General features: G+C 44.6%; 1 protein-coding gene across 1 annotated transcript in view; it reads left to right on the top strand.

The window, feature by feature from the left end:
- The window catches only part of EIF3I (eukaryotic translation initiation factor 3 subunit I), a 35,582-nt gene extending 23,635 nt beyond the window's left edge, over positions 1-11,947 (top strand). The window contains exons 8-11 of the mRNA XM_068268876.1: positions 1,841-1,930; positions 6,841-6,914; positions 6,988-7,080; positions 9,577-11,947. Coding sequence (XP_068124977.1) covers positions 1,841-1,930; positions 6,841-6,914; positions 6,988-7,080; positions 9,577-9,658 — 339 coding nt within the window. The 3' untranslated portion in view covers positions 9,659-11,947. The remainder of the gene's footprint in view (positions 1-1,840; positions 1,931-6,840; positions 6,915-6,987; positions 7,081-9,576) is intronic.
- The last annotated feature ends 4,884 nt before the right edge of the window (positions 11,948-16,831 follow it).

The following is a 16,831-nucleotide window of genomic DNA, read 5'->3' as shown; positions in this document are numbered from 1 at the left end:
AAACCAAATGTCTCAAAATGACTGTTCAGGGGTATAAGCGTCTGCAAATTTTGATGACAGGTGGTCTATGAGGGGGCAAATTTTGTGGAACCGGCCATAAGCAGGGTGGCCTTTTAGATGCACTGGGGAGGTGATCGGAAGGGGGTCTGAGGAGGATCTGAGGGTTTGGCCGAGTGATCAGGAGCCCACACGGGGCAAATTGGGGCCTGATCTGATGGGTATGTGTGCTAGGGGGTGACAGGAGGTTATTGATGGGTGTCTCAAGGTGTGATTAGAGGGGGGAATAGATGGAAGCAATGCACTGGTGAGGTGATCAGGGCTGGGGTCTGAGGGCGTTCTGAGGTTGTGGGCGGGTGATTGAGTGCCCTAGGGGCAGATAGGGGTCTAATCTGATAGGTAGCAGTGACAGGGGGTGATTGATGGGTAATTAGTGAGTGTTTAGGGTAGAGAACAGATGTAAACAATGCACTTGGGAGGTGATCTGACGTCGGATCTGCGGGCGATCTATTGGTGTGGGTGATCAGATTGCCCGCAAGGGGCAGGTTAGGGGCTGATTGATGGGTGATTGACAGGTGATCAGGGGGGATAGATGCATACAGAACACGGGGGGGGGGGGGGGTCTGGGGAGAATCTGAGGGGTGGGGGGTGATCAGGAGGGGGCAGTTTAGGACATAAAAAAAAAATTGCGTTTACAGATTGTGACTGGGAGTGATTGATGGGTGATTGGGGGGGGGGGGGTGATTGGGTGCAAACAGTGTTCTGGGGGGTGGGCGGGGGGGGGTCTGAGGGGTGCTGTGAGCTGTGGGCGATCAGGGGCAGGGGGGGGGGAATCCAGTGTGCTTGGGTGCAGACTAGGGTGGCTGCAGCCTGCCCTAGTGGTCCCTCGGACACTGGGACCACCAGGGCAGGAGGCAGCCTGTATAATATACTCTTTGTATACATTACAAAGTGTATTATACACTTTGTATGCGGCGATCCGGGTTCTAGGGGGGCGGAGCCAGTCGCCCATGCCCGTACAAGGACCGCCACCAATTGTACATGCGGCGGTCCTTGCGGGATCCACTTTCCGGCCGCGCCTGTGCAGTGGGCGGTCGGTAAGTGGTTAAAGAAATACCGAGGTGACATGATGAGATAGACATGTAGGTATGGTACTGTGCCAAGCACACAAATAACTGTTGCAGAGAAAGTACAGAGCTGACACTGCAGTATACATGAACCTATCACCAGTAATGGATTGAACTGGGTGGGGGGGGAGTTCATGCACTGTTTGCCCAAACAAGTCACTGGGTGTGCTCTGGACTTTAAGATAAAGTATGCATCAATCCAAATGACAAACAATCCGGCACTATCCCAAATCTTCTAAAACCACTTTATTCCATTGGTTGCTTAATATTCAAAGCTCATGATAGATAAATGGACATACCAGGCATAGTGATGTTCGCTGTGGGGCAGCGTGGGCCCGCCTAACCTGTTTTGCGTGTCCCATGTCTTCAGAGGCTTTGCAGCTAGCCTCTGATTTGGGAAAGTGCTGGATTGTTTGTCTTTTGAATTTGGATTGATGCATACTTTGACACAAATGCTGTGGTGCTTTTTTTTTTTCTTCTTCTTTTCTCTGGCTGAAAGTGTTAGATCGGGTGTGCAAGTGAGCGTTTCTGTCCAATCAGGACCTGGTTGGACTATAGCATAACACTCACTGATAAGAAAATAGTCATAAAAACTTTCCTGGCAGAAAATGGCTTCTGAAAGCAATAAAGCAATTAAAAAGGGTCACTAGTTCATAGATTTTAGCTCTGGCATATTTCACTAAATGTTAATAAACTGAAATTGATTCCCTCTGTAGTTGTTTGACTGCACAACATTGGAACACCTGAAATCCTTTCGTACTGAGAGACCTGTGAACTCTGCTGCAGTTTCTCCAATCTATGACCATGTAAGTTTTTTTTTATGTGATTGTAAGAAGTTCTCTTATACACAGAATTTGCTGTATTTCATTTTTCTTATCGTCAGTTTTATGCAGTGCAGAATTGTTTTCTGCCTCCATTCCTATTGTTGATCTACACATGCGTTTTATCATGGAAGGCTTTCTAATAGGCACTTAAAGTCAATGGGATCCGATTAAGAAAAAGAAAAAAAAAGCCAGATACTTAACCCCCTTGGCGTTCTGATTCTTTCTGGATTTTAGGGTCTAAAAGCAGTGCAATTTTTTTGCAACCTTTCAGACCCTAAAACCTGGAAAAAAATCATGCTGCCAGGGATTTCTGCAGCAGCCCAGCAATCACTCGCCTCCCTGGCTCCAGCGCTGCAGTTAAGCATCCAGCCTCTGGGTGGCGCTGCAACTCTAAAGTGAAATTGCTGGCTGTCGTCATGACGACAGCCGGCGATCTAACCAGCAGGAAGCAGAGCCCCCGAGAAGAGGAAAAAGAATGCTGGCCGACGTCGGGATCCCCGGGAGGTATGTAGTAACGCTCCCGCTGCGCGCATTGCTCTGCATACAGTCTCCGGCGGCTACCCCGAGCAGAGGTCGGGATTACCGCTCTTAGCTGCGGTTTTCCGCCCCCACCTTAGCTCGGGATAACCGCCAAGGAGGTTAAGGAAAAGGAAGGCTCTGGGTCCTAGTGAGCCTTCCCTTGCCTCTCCTCTCCCGATGCCCATTCCAGAGCAGGATCCCCCGTAGCAGCATTCGACCAGTTCGGTCAAATGCTGCTATCTCCACTGCCGAAGGGAGGCTTTGGAAGTCTTTCGGGGCACTTGGGCCATTTGACCGAATGGGCTGCTCCATACTACAAGACCTGTCTGTCTTCGAAGGCCTCTGCTCCCAAAGACTTCAAAAGTCCACCGCGGCGGTGGATTTGAACGGAAGAGCCGCCGCTGCGATGAGGGCATCGGGAGAGAAGCAGTAAGTCTCATTAGGACCCGAGCCTTCCCTCTCCTTAGTAAGTATCTGGCTTTTTTTTTAATTTTAATCTGGTACCATTGACTTTAATTTCCATATTTTGCGGACTATAAGACGCACCTAAGTTTAGAAGACAGATACCAGGGGAAAAAATATATACTAAACCTAGTGTATCCATGGTGACGGGGCATCTTGTGGATTATGCCCCCTTTGTATATCATGCACCCTTGTACCTCTTGTTTCTCCCTGTGTCCTTCTCTATTGCCCTTGTGTCCTCCTGTGTCCACCTCCATCCTCCTTGTGTCCTCTATGCCCAGGGAGTCCCCGATATTGCGGTGAGTTGAAGGTTCGTATTGGCAGGTGTTCATAAGTCAGGAACTCCCTGCATTTGGACTGTAAAACGCAGTGACTTTTTTCCCCCACTTTGAGTCTTATAGTCCAAAAAATACACTAAATTTGTTTTTTTTTTCCATTCTATATTTGTATGTTTATGCTTTAGTATCTTTATTACTAGTGCTTGTAGAGGTTTGGCATTTATCAAGAATAAACTGTTACCAAAGTTTGTGTTTTGCATGTGTAGTACACTCTGTAAACAGACCTGATGCAGGTTCTTTGGCAGCATAACAAGTCAGTCACATAATGTCTCATTAGACCTGGATCATAGCAATCGAAAAGTCTACCATCTGTGGTGAAAAGCTTGCTTCCTTGTTCTAATGGAGTGTAGGTTCGTGTTGAATGATGAGTGCCTGCTCTGTAGGCTGATGAGTACTGGTAATTACCTGTAACCTAGCTTTCTCTGCACACTCGTGTGCTGCACATGATTTCACAGAAATCGCCCCTACACAGTTTAAAGCCTACAAGGAGGGGAATATAACCCATGGTTATGGGTGCTTGTGCTTGGATCAGTGGCATGGAACAACAAGTTTAAATTAATAGAGAAGGCTAAGTAGTAGAACACTTTTTTGATCACCCAGTGCAGAAGGCACCAGTTGGTCTTACATGAGAAGCTCTTTACAACAAGGAAACTTTTTTTTTTTCTTTTTTCCATTAAAGGACCACTGTCGCTAAATACTGTAACATTTAAAATTTCACATTTGTAACAAGTACATTTCCCCCATAGTAAAATGGCACGATAAATGGGTACATATGACGGCGCCGCTCAGTTCGGCGCAGGGAGAGACGAATGACTGCTTTCCCCACTGCTGCTAAACTCTGAGGCGGCGTTACACACTATTCCCCCTCTGAGTTGTTGCAACTCGAAGGTAGATGTAATTTGGGGTCTGGCAATCAAATTACCACTATGCGGGCGCACATCATACAATTGCTGCTATGACAGCGCCCAGCTTCGGCGAAATTAACTGATCCGGCAATAAATTACTTTTCTCCTATGTCGCTACCGTGTTTTCGAGAAAATAAGACACTGTCTTATATTAATTTTTGCTCTAAAAGATGTGCTAGGGCTTATTTTTAGAGGATGTCTTATTTTTGGGCAAACACTGGTAGTTTTCCTATACAAAATGTACATACTGTATGCCATGTGCAACATACACAGAGCTTGTGGTTTGCAGATATTGGCTCTCAATTACAAGAAATTAATTCTGCTGATCATGTAATTAAGAGTCTATTTTTTGCAGACACAGAACTCTGTCAGGCACCCGAGAGCAATAATAGGATAAGCTGTGTGTCCTGGGAAGAGGTGAAGTGCTGCTGATTCTTATCACCACAGATCAGGAGAGCCGGCTCCAACAAAAACACAAATTGCCTGACATATATAGGACTGTGTAGAACTCACATTATACTGCTGCTCTCTTGTATCCAGGCTTTGCATTGAGCGAGTCTTGCTGGTGTCATGTGGGCTGCTGCCTAGCTAGGGCTTAAATTTGGAGGATGTCTTACATTTCAAGCATTCTTGAAATTCCTGCTAGGTTTTATTCTCAGGGGATGTCTTACTTTAGGGGAAACACGGTATCACTTAGAGTAGGCATTAAATATCTGAAGGATGTAAAAGGTTTTGGACTAGTCCATCTCCTCATAGGGGGTCTCAGCATTTTTTTATTCTTTTCAAAAGCATTTCCTGGAAAGGATCTATATATGTAGATATAAGCGAATCTTCTTAATCGCTCGCACACTATTCTGGCAGTTGGACTGAGCAACTGCCGTTCAGGAAATGCTTTTGAAAATAAAGAAAACCCTGATAATTGCGCCATGAGGAGATGGACTAGTCCAAAATCTGTCAGACTTTTATGACCTATTGAAAGTGACAGTGATATAGGAAAAAATAAACTTGTAGTGCATTTTACCAGGGCTGTGGAGTCGGAGTCGTGGAGTCGGGCAATTTTGGGTGCCTGGAGTCGGAGTCGGGAAAAAATGCACCGACTCCGACTCCTAATGAATTTGTAACTGTAATTAAAATAGAAAATATGATAAAATGTTCTATTTCTCAGATAATAGTTATTAAAAATAATGTATATATACACAGTATATATACAGTAATAGCTGTGCTTAGTCCACAAAAATGAAATAAACCAATCAAAATTAGTTACTTGTGCTGCTTCAAAAAAAAGCAGTCCCCGTATTTTTAAGGTCAGATATACATATCTGATTGTGACTGTATATATGATGTGTACACAGGAACCTCTTATATATACTAAATAACATCTATGCTGTAAGAATAAAGCCTGATGTGTAGCTGTGTCACTAATAGAGATGGTCAACGAGATGGAAATAATTCTGCATTGATGCTGATTTATGCAAATGTATGCACTCCCTTTGCTGATGAAATCAAATAATTTGATATGTTATTAACATTTTGGTTTGGTGACTACAAATTAAAGGGTAACTGAGACGGATGAAAAGTAAAGCTTTATACATACCTGGGGCTTCCTCCAGCCCCCTTCAGGCTAATCAGTCCCTCACTGTCCTCCACCACCCGGATCTTCTGCTATGAGTCCTGGTAATTCAGCCAGTCAGCGCTGTCCGGCCGCATGCCGCTCCCACGGCCAGGAACATTCTGCACCTGCGCAATACTGCTGCACAGGTGTAGTATGCTCCTGGCGGCGGAGTGTGTGCATGCGCACTACGCCTGACTGGCTCAAGTACCTGGACTCATAGCAGAAGATCCAGGTGGTGGAGGAGGACAACGAGGGACTGATTATCCTGAAGGCGGCTGGAGGAAGCCCCAGGTATGTATAAAACTTTAATTTCATCTGTCTCAGGTTTACTTTGTTACACAGTAGTACTATACTCTACATATGCACTCCCCACAGAGCTGCAGGGAATCCACTGAGAATGCTGTGCACATTGAACACAGAGGTGTTGTCTGTTTACAATCTCCTAATTCCCCTGCAGAGTACCTGCACATCATGCTTACATGTACCCACACTTACATTGCCTAGGGCCTGATAGATGTTCTTTGTTCCGGTTTGTACCTTTTACAAGTACTCTTACCAAGGACTAGTTTTAGTCTAAAGGGAATAAATATAGTAGTCTACATATCCTTCTCACTTCAGTTGTTTTGTAAAATTCCTAAGCGTTGGCAGTTAAGAGACGAATTTCATGTTACATACTTTTAATCAACAAAATTGTAATATGCAAATTAGAGGAGTCGGAGTCGTGGAGTCGGAGTCGGTGGAATCCTAAACTGAGGAGTCGGAGTCGGTGGATTTTTGGACCGACTCCACAGCCCTGCATTTTACTCTAGGCTACATGTACTTTCTATAAATGTGCCTAAATGTATTTAAAATTTAAAACATTTTCATGATAGTGGTCCTTTAAAGATTAACTTCTGATAGTTGTTTGCAAGTACTTTTGAATTAATATCGAGTGTAGTTTGGATGAGTCAGATGCTGGAATTTAAAAAAACTGGCAGGAATATTAGCAATCTGTGATAAAGTCCCATTTCCAAAGCTCTGGTTAGCCATTTATTAGATCATTAATTTTTTTTGTAGGTTGTTCTCGGAGGAGGACAGGAAGCCATGGATGTGACCACGACCTCAACCAGGATTGGTAAATTTGAGGCTAGGTGAGCGCATTTCATACAAGAATATGCATGCTGATTGCAGAAAGTACTCGTTTCTAATAATAATCTCTCGCAGGTTTTTCCATGTGGGAGTTGAGGAGGAATTTGGAAGAGTGAAGGGCCATTTTGGTCCAATTAACAGTTTAGCATTCCACCCAGATGGCAAAAGGTAAGCGCAACATAAAACATAGTAAGCACAGTAATATTGTATATGCTTAAAGGACTTTTTAAGGCCTGTTTGCTCAAAAAAAAAAAAAAGTTAGATACCTGTGTCAGTTTGTGAGGCACGGACGACGCTGTCTGCGCCGTTCCGCCGGGTCCCCGCCGCTCAGTATCCCCCCGAACGTCCCCCGACCGCACGGCCCAGGTCGGGCTCTCCAGCCTTCACAAAGATGGCCGGCGGAGCTGGCCGCGGCTGCGCAGTCCGCATAGCCGCGAGTGCGGCTGCGCAGCTCTAAGGCCAACTCCCCGATCTATGTAACAGGCTGTTGCGTGTAGCGTGGATCGTGGGGTTGGCCTTCGAGCTGCGCAGCCGCACTCGCGGCTATGCGAACTGCGCGGCGAGCTCCGGCGGCCATCTTTGTGAAGGCTGGAGAGCCCGACCCGGGGCGTGCGGTCAGGGGACGTTCGGGGGGATACTGAGCGGCGCGGACGGCGTCCTCCGTGCCTCACAAACTGACACAGGTATCTAACTTTTTTTTTATTTATTTTTTTGAGCAAACCGGCCTCGTAAGTCCTTTAAAGGGAAGGCTCAGGGACTATGAAAAAAAAAATCCTTATCCACTTACCTGGGGCTTCCTCCAGCCCATGGCAGGCAGGAGGTGCCCTCGGCGCCGCTCCGCAGGCTCCCGGTGGCCGACCCGACCTGGCCAGGCCGGCAGCCAGGTCGGGCCTCTTCTGCGCTCCACTGTGCGTTCCACGCCGGCGCGCTGACGTCCTCCGGGCTGTACTGCGCAGGCTCAGTAGTTCTGAGCCTGCGCAGTACAGCCCGGAGGACGTCCGATGACGTCAGCGCGCCGGCGTGGAGCGCAGAAGAGGCCCAACCTGGCCGCCGGCCAGGTCGGGTCAGCCACTGGAGACAACCGGGAGCCTGCGGAGCGGCGCGCAGGACACCTCCTGCCTGCCACGGGCTAGAGGAAGCCCCAGGTAAGTGGATAAGGATTTTTTTTTTTCATAGTCCCTGAACCTTCCCTCTAAAGATAACTTATGGTTTCCCTCATATATGCCCACAATAGAATTAGTCTGTTTCGCATCATGCATGGATTGGTTATGTATATGTTACTATTGTCCTATGGTATTTTTTTTTTCTTTTTGAAACGTTTTTGCTAGTGCCTATGTTATTACCTAATGCTCCCTTTCCGAGATGTTTCCGAAAACTATTTACACTTATATCTGCTGTTGTCAATAAATCCTAATTTTACCCTTCATGTCCATGTACTTCAATAGAGCATAATTTTCTAAATTCACACTAAATGAAATTTAATAGCAAATGTTAACAGCATAATTGAAACTAATCAAAACTGTAAGTAGGTTTCTTATTCTACGAAATGTATTCTGTCATGTATGTTCCTCTGTAACATAACACCGCTAATGCTGTTACTACATGTTGAATGTGTATGCTGATACATAATCTATGTAGTTAGACTACCCAGCAAGCTCATGGTGAACTTCTGGGGAGTGTGTAAGGGGCTATAAAGGACCTAAAAGCCCTCTTATGAAAATACTATGCAAAACAAATGTGTGCCGCCCTAAAACAGAAGGTATTTGTGATTGTTCAGATTGGAGTAAGCATATGATGTCTCCCACAGTGCATCACTGCTGAATATGCAAATCATCCTATTCAGCAGTGATGCATCGTGGGAGACATCATATGCTTATTCCAATCTGTATAATCGCAAATACCTTCTTGCATTCCAGAAGTTCTGGAGGTGTATTTAGCTTATAGGGACATCAAAGGATGATTTGCATATTCAGCAGTGATGTGTCTGGGGAGACATCATATGCTCACTCCAATCTGAATAACAAAAACCTTCTGGCTGTAGCTCTGTGAGATCTCCAAGGTCCGAGCAGAGACAGCTTATAGCTAGAGAGCACTGTGGTGTGGAGGGCTTTGCCTTCAAAACTGCATGGGGGCTGGGAGATCAGCATTACAATGTACAGCCTCACAGGGAGGGAGTGACGTTGGCTAGAAATCAGCTACTACAGTTGAACTCTGCAGGGAATGGATGGCACCACGTCAGTAACTGAGCTGGTGCTGAGATTCCCACCCTTGAATTTAGTCTGATCAGTGTACAGATTAAATGTGACCGGCCAATTTAACTATCTTAAAGCGGTATTGTCACCATAAAAATCAAATTTCAACAGCAACTGGTCTGAGTGTATTAAGTAATAAAGATGCTAATCCTGCATTCAAAACTTGCAAAACTTTATGGTTTGTAGTTATCACATACTTTAGGCCCTAGTGCCAAAGGGGGGAGGTGGGGGCACGGGGTTATACACAGATATACTGATTTACAGGCAAGTGTGCGAGTTATTAACCTTACCACCCCACTGATGCTTGCATCACTGGCACAGAGCTGTACATTAAATGTTTTTATTTTTAAAGCTTGTTGCTCTTTAAATACTGTACTAAATTGACAGCATTTCTCCCATTCTGTCTTTACAGTTACAGCAGTGGTGGAGAAGACGGATATGTCAGAATACATTACTTTGATCAACAGTATTTCGACTTCGAGTTTGAATCTTGAGAAGATGTCAGCTTGGTTACAATTTCATGAAAAACTAGCAAAATCAAGGTTATTTAGGGCAGTTGCATAGACCTGCTCTTCTCCAAGTGGCCTTAAGACCTAACCTCTAAAGCTGGGATATGTTGTTTTCAATGTGCCTGAGCCAGACTTATGTGGAGAAAATGTTTGATGTTAGAAGTTTACCTGACAAACCCTGGGAAATCATAGCAGTTTTATTGCACATATCCCTTAGAACAGTGTTCCCCAAACCTGTTCTCAAGGCCCACCAACTGTATGTTTTGTGAAAATCCACAGAGGTAATTGATCAGCTCTGCTGAGACACTAATTAATTCACCTGTGAATGTGGTTTTCTGCAAAACATGTACTGTTGGTGGGCCTTGAGCACAGGGTTGGGGAACTCTGCCTTAGAAGACTGCTCGTAAAATCTTGTAAGATATGCTGATAGAAACATCCATCTGCTCTGATGAATCCCAGAACTTAGCTCTTGGGTAAATTTTAACGTCAAACGTCTCATACACACCCTGATAATTCACTTCTCTGACTTAAGCACTTTAAAACAGCATACCTAGGAGCCTTTTTATAAAGGTGGTAATCTGCAGAAATAATGGCACTTTTCTGGCCCTATAGCAGATTGCCATGTTTATAAAAGTGGCGACCAGCTTGAATGATCACTACTTTTCATAAGTGTTCACCATTTTCCTGAGACTGCCAATATTGCTGGTAATTATCAACAAGTGCTGATTGCCATATTTAAAAAGCGATGGTTGGTGTGATCACCAGACATTGTGGTGATTGCCATACCCTGCAGCAGAGTAGAGGAAAGTGGTGTGGTTCACCAACTTTGCTGCGACTTGCAACTTTAAGAAGTAGTAGTAAGGGCTGCATTGAAAGTCACCCCTTTATAAATACAAATTATGGGCCCTTGAAAGGATGAGCATAGCTTCCCTTGCTTGTGTGCCCATTACAAACATGGCACTCTTAAAAGAGCAGTCTCTATTTTCCAAATAGGTGAACAAATTAGTGGTGATTTATTAGATCAGTCATTTATAAACCGGCCCCCAGTCTTTGGATTACAGGTACACTTTAAAGCAGATCGCTAGGAATTTAATAAAGTTAAAATTTGCTGCCCATGACCTCAAACCACTTAAAGTGAACCCAAGGTGAAAGAAAATTGATGAGAGAAATGTATTTGTCCTTCTACTCCTAAAAATTACCTTGTTTAGATAGCCTATGGTTTTATTTTATATTTAAACTTTACAAAGGAGATTGAATGGTTTAATGTCTCTGCTCAGTGGCAGTTTATTGACCTTTTCCCATCTCTCCCCTGCCCTCAGAAGTTGTATTCTGCCAGGAAAACATTAATGGCTTTAATTTGCCTATTAGTGAGGTTTACTATATTCGTGCCTAGGTACCGACAAAACAGAAGGTGTCATTTACATGCCTAAAAATGAACTTTCTGGCAGCAAAATAAAATGAGATAAACAGCCTTGTAGATGTTTTGCACTGTACATACACGTTTATCTTGTCATGCCACATGTCCCCTCGGGTACATGGTATGTTATAATAGTTGTGTTTTAAAACAAAAATCTTGAATACCTATTTACTTCTAATAAAATAAGTGTTGTGTGGCTGTTGCTCTTCCTCCTCTCTACCTGTAGTGTGAGAGAAGTGCAACATGCCAGCTGCATAAGTCTCCTGCAGTGCTCTATTGGATGAGGATTACACCCTCACACACTGTCACACACACACCCTCTCACACACTCTTACAAGGAGGAGAGCAGCTGCTGTCATTTGACGGATAACCCATGTGAAGAGAAACAGAAAAAAGCAGCTATTAAAGCATTAGTAGCCTGATGTCAGGGCTGCAAAGAAGACTTTTACTCCTGGAGATCCACTTTAAAGTGTTTTGAGTAATTTAACTTTTATATATGTACCATTCCACTCTGATCAGAAATGTTATTCTTATTGACTGCACAGCTAACTGAAAAAGTTTAGATGAATTCCCCTTTCTGCAGCTGAGCTGTTGATTCACATCTGTGTTTCTTGTACAGTGAATAATATTTATAAAAAAATATCACTTTTAACTGAAGATAATCAGCATATCGAGCAGAGATACAGCTGTATGCATGACCTCTTTCTCACCATGATTATTTATTGAAAGCAACATCTAAATCTGTAAGGATTCCAACTGTACTGAATATACCAGTCAACTGACACCATCTCTGGTAACACACATGGAAAATACATATGATAAAAATAAAGGATGAATTAAACAGATCTGTAACTCTACATAGGAGTAAGTGTATTGTTTGTCTGACTCCTCTAGGCAATGCAAATTAAGAACTTGCGTTTGAAATAGAATGAACTAGTATTTTAGTTGTACAACCTACAAACACTTTATTGAAATGTTTACAAGAATATGTTGCTGCACATCGAGCGCAGCAGCAATAATGTAGTATTAGGCTCACAGGCCTTTAAGTAAATTTACAAAATTGTCTTAAAGTGGATCCGAGATTAACTTTTACTCATTGCATAATTGTGTTCCTTTCCTATTGTTTATAGGGCATTCTTCAAGCCAAATACTTTTTTGTTTTAATCCTCTAATTCCCTACAAACTAAATAAGCCATGCCCACAGGTTGTCAGAGAGCCAAGGCACTTTCAGACAGTAGCAAGGGCTCATGGGAGCTCAGTCTGGGCAGGAAGAGGGGCAGGAAGAGGGGGAGGTATTACTAGCAAGAGATTTCAGAGGCAGAGGGGGGGATTCGTTTTTTTTTTTTTTGCTCAATATGCAGATAAGCCTGCCTCTGTGTAATGTTTACAAACAACATGGCTGCTGTCATTGTATCACAGGAAGAAATATTCTTATTCTATTAAAGCTGTTTGCAGCTAGATTTGCTTTGTAAACTATCTAAACTTTAGATAAGATATATAGACAAGTTACTTGTTATATAGTTAGTTTTTAATCTCGGATCCACTTTAACAAATAGAAATATACCATTTATTATCTAGTACAGTGCTGTCCAATGTCAAGGTTGTGGAGGGCTACATTTTCAGGCTCTTTGGTGGAGGGCTGACTTCAATAAAAGGGGTTCTTGCTAGTATTCCAACCTCCTCTCCCCTTGAGAAATATACATAATCCTGCAGCATTTTCCCCACAAAACCAGGGCTGTGGACTCAGAGCAATTTTGGGTACCCGGAGTTGGAGTCTGTGATTTCATAAACTCGGGAGTCGGAGTCGATTAATTTTTGTACAAAATCCACAGCCCTGGTAAGTATTAGACTAAGGAGTCGGAGGTTTCATAAACTGAGGAGTCGGAAGATTTTTGTACCGACTCCACAGCCCTGCACAAAACACACATAATCTGGCAGAAGTTTTGCCCACAAAATACAAATCTGGCAGCGGTTTTGCCCACAAAATACACATGATCTGGTTGTTTCCCTCAAATTACATCTGGAACCATTTGACACTCTCTCACTCACTCACTCACTCACTCACTCACTCACTCACTCACACTCACTCACACACTCACACTCTCTCTCACACACTCACACTCTCTCACACACTCACTCTCACTCACACACTCTCACTCACACACTCTCTCTCACTCACACACTCTCTCTCACTCACACACTCTCTCTCACTCACACACTCTCTCTCACTCACACACTCTCTCTCACTCACACACTCTCTCTCACTCACACACACACACTCTCTCTCACTCACACACACACTCTCTCTCACTCACACACACACACACACTCTCTCTCACTCTGGCAGCATTAACCTCCCACCACAAGAACACCAGGCAGAGTTTTCCCCTCAAACATACATCAGGCAGAGTTCCCTTTTAATAAAATGAGCATTGTTGTACTCCCAATATGCCTGTTGTCTGTCTTGACACAGTGGCACCTGAAAACAAAAAGAATCACTCACCTGCAAGATCTGATCTTTTGGCTTCAGTGGTGCAGCTCCGGCTGCAACTCTCCCGCCCCACACTGAGCCGGCCAGTAATGATGCGGTTGGAGTGTGTATTACTCTGCATCAACTTGGCACTCTGCACACAGTCTAGCGCTTGCTTAGATCGCTCTGCTGCCACACTGCCCTCTGGGACATAAAAAGGGGAAAGACGCACACCGCAGACACAGAGCTGGCAGCAGGAGGCCTGGCTGTCCAGGTGCGGCCTGTAGGCTGCCAGTTGGACAGCACTGATCTAGCATATAAGGCAGGCTCCCTGAGTTATTACTCCCATAGCTGATGTCTCAGCAGGTTCCAGACTCTCAGGGCTGTTGGTGATTTTTTTCAAGGGGTAAAAGGAAACACCTGGGACAAAGACTAGCTTTTTCAAAGCATTTGTTTACTTGCTTAAATACAAGTGCGTAACATAAACCCCTGAGCAGTCATATACATGCATTACTAATTTTGGCCTTATTTTATAATACAAGCATGTCATCACCTCTATGTACAGCATAACCTGTTGCTCTGTTTATACCAGTGATGGCTAACCTTGGCACTCCAGCTGTGACAAAACTACAAATCCCATCATGCCTCTGCCTCCCCGAGTTATGCTTAGACCTGTCAGAGTATTGCAATGCCTCATGGGACTTGTAGTTCCACCACAGCTGGAGTGCCAAGGTTAGCCATCAATGGTTTATACTGACAGTAAACTAGCAATAGAGTGTGCTGATCCATATCTAAACTATAATCTTTTAACTTGTTCTTCTCTGTAATAGATCTATTCTGCCTGTCATTCTTGTGGTGGTTCTCTCATGGACTAATGATGGTACATTTTTGTTGAGCGTGCAAAACCAAAAATAGGCTGTGAATGTGAATTACGGCTGTAGCGGAGTTCAGACAGTAATTTGTCCGCTGTCAAAACATGGAGCCCAAATTACTATAAAAACAGTGTAATTTGGCAGCCAGCAATAGGTGGCAGCTAAATTACGTCTTTCCCGAGTCCATGGCGGTCTGAAGGGGGGGATAGTAATAAACGCAGCTGGGAGTTTTTCAGGAGCATGGTGAGCTGTTTTTTGGCTTCACTCTGTGCCCACATTTTCCGGTGCTGTTTTTGCATGTGTACCATTTTTGGTTACACTTACAATAAATATGACTGCCTTTTCCTTTCAACGGATAATCAAAATTGATTGACTAATTAATGCCCACATTTTTTATTTGATTCAACGTGTTTTCTAAAGAGAACATCTAATCCGATGAATAGCTTGCATAGTATATAGCACAGGTGACAAACTTAATGCTCGTAGGCTGAATGCAGCCCACCTTACCATTTTATGTGGCCCTTGAGCTTCCAAAGTACATCACTGTAAGCAGCAAAAGAAAGACCACACACTGCCTTCCCATCCAGAGCACACCAGGGACAGTGTTTCAGATTAAAAGATTGTGGCCGCCCAGCTGGAGGGGTAGCGGGCAGGACGGGGGTATTGGGCCTAGCGGCGGGGAGGGGGGTTGGACCCCTCCCTCGCCTGTGTCCCCGTCCTCCGCTCCCCTCCAGCCTTAAATACATCAGAACTAGCGCAACTCGTAAGAGACAGTGGGCGGGGAGGACTCACCTCTTCCTCGCTCGATCCAGCGTGCGCTCCACTGACGTCACCTACTGCACACCGCCCACTGTATTGTAAATGGACGGCGCTGCAGGAAGGGACGTCAGTGGAGCGCACGCTGGATCGAGCGAGGAAGAGGTGAGTCCTCCCCGCCCACTGCCTCTTACGAGTTGCGCTAATTCTGATGTATTTAAGGCTGGAGGGGAGTGGAGGACGGGGACCCAGGCGAGGGAGGGGGGTCCGACCCCCCTCCCCGTCGCTAGGCCCAATACCCCCGTCCTGCCCACTACCCCTCCAGCTCGGGGGGGGGTGGTGGCAGCAGCAATAATTTTTTTTAAAATTTGCCTCAGGCGGCAAAAAGTCTAGGGCCGGCCCTGCCCTCCTTGGATTCAATCTTTCCTGGTAAGTAGGTAACACACGTACACAGCATACCCCCACATAGCAGAAAAGTAGAGCAATGTAATATTTGCCTGCTCCAGTGAAGCATGTATCTTCTGGGCTTCCTGGAAGTCACATGCCCTGTGGTTCCATACCTCCAGCTTCTGATCACATGACATGCCTCAGGAGCCAGAAGTATGCAGAGCATAGAGCATGTGGCTGTCAGGAAGATCAGCGGAGACCCAACACCGTATTGGAGCAGGTAAATATGAAACTACTCCACTGTGCTACTCTGCAGAAGGGGAAGATGCAGGCTCCCCGCGGTTGCTAATGTTACGCCACTTAGTTTAAAGGGGAACTTCAGCCTAAACAAACGTACTGTCATCAAGTTACATTAGTTATGTTAATTAGAATAGATAGGTAATATAATGTTTTACCCACCCTGTTTTAAAAGAACAGGCAAATGTTTGTGATTCATGGGGGCTGCCATCTTTGTCATGGGGGCAGCCATCTTTTTGGTTGAAAAGAGGTGACAAGAAGCAGGAGACAGTTCCAACTGTCCTGTGTCCTGATAACCCCTCCCAGCTGCACACGCTAGGCTTCAAATGTCAAATTCAAAATGTTAAAAAAAATAAATAAAATTGCACCAAAACAGCAGAATGAGAACAACATCAGAAATCCCATCATGCTTTGCACAGCATCAGGGGAAAAAAGCCCGGGCAGTTTTCTTCTGTGCAGCTAAAAATGAGGTTTGCATAAGAGAAACAAAGTTCTGATGCTGTGAAACTGTTAAAGAAACACCAAGCCTTTTCAGTGCTGCTGAGTCAATTTTTAGTCCGGAGGTTCACTTTAAGGCTACTTTCACACCAAGACGTTGCGTTTTAGTGGGCGTTATGGTCGCATAACGTGCCCCTAACGCAACGCATGGTGGTGTTGAAGTTGAATGTCAGATTAAGCTGCGTTATGCAGCTCTCAAAGCAGCCGCTCCAAGTTAGTGTTAGGAAGTCCGGATCTTTTTAAGGATTCAGATCATTGAAAAGATCCGGATCTTTGAACCAAATCATTTGAATCATTTTACTAGGGAAGCAGACTGAGTGAAATGATTAGCAGGACAGGACTTTCCCTGCACTGTACATTCTGTATGTTCCTGTTTCTTCCAGACAGACATCCACTGTGAACTGAATCTTTCATTGTGATGATCCGGATGATTCGACTCACAAAATAGATCCGGATCAAAT

This window comes from Hyperolius riggenbachi, chromosome 2 (genome assembly GCF_040937935.1).
Source record: "Hyperolius riggenbachi isolate aHypRig1 chromosome 2, aHypRig1.pri, whole genome shotgun sequence".
Classification (NCBI taxonomy): domain Eukaryota; kingdom Metazoa; phylum Chordata; class Amphibia; order Anura; family Hyperoliidae; genus Hyperolius; species Hyperolius riggenbachi.
Note: the sequence above shows the minus strand (reverse complement) of the source record. Positions and strands in the feature narration are given on the sequence as shown.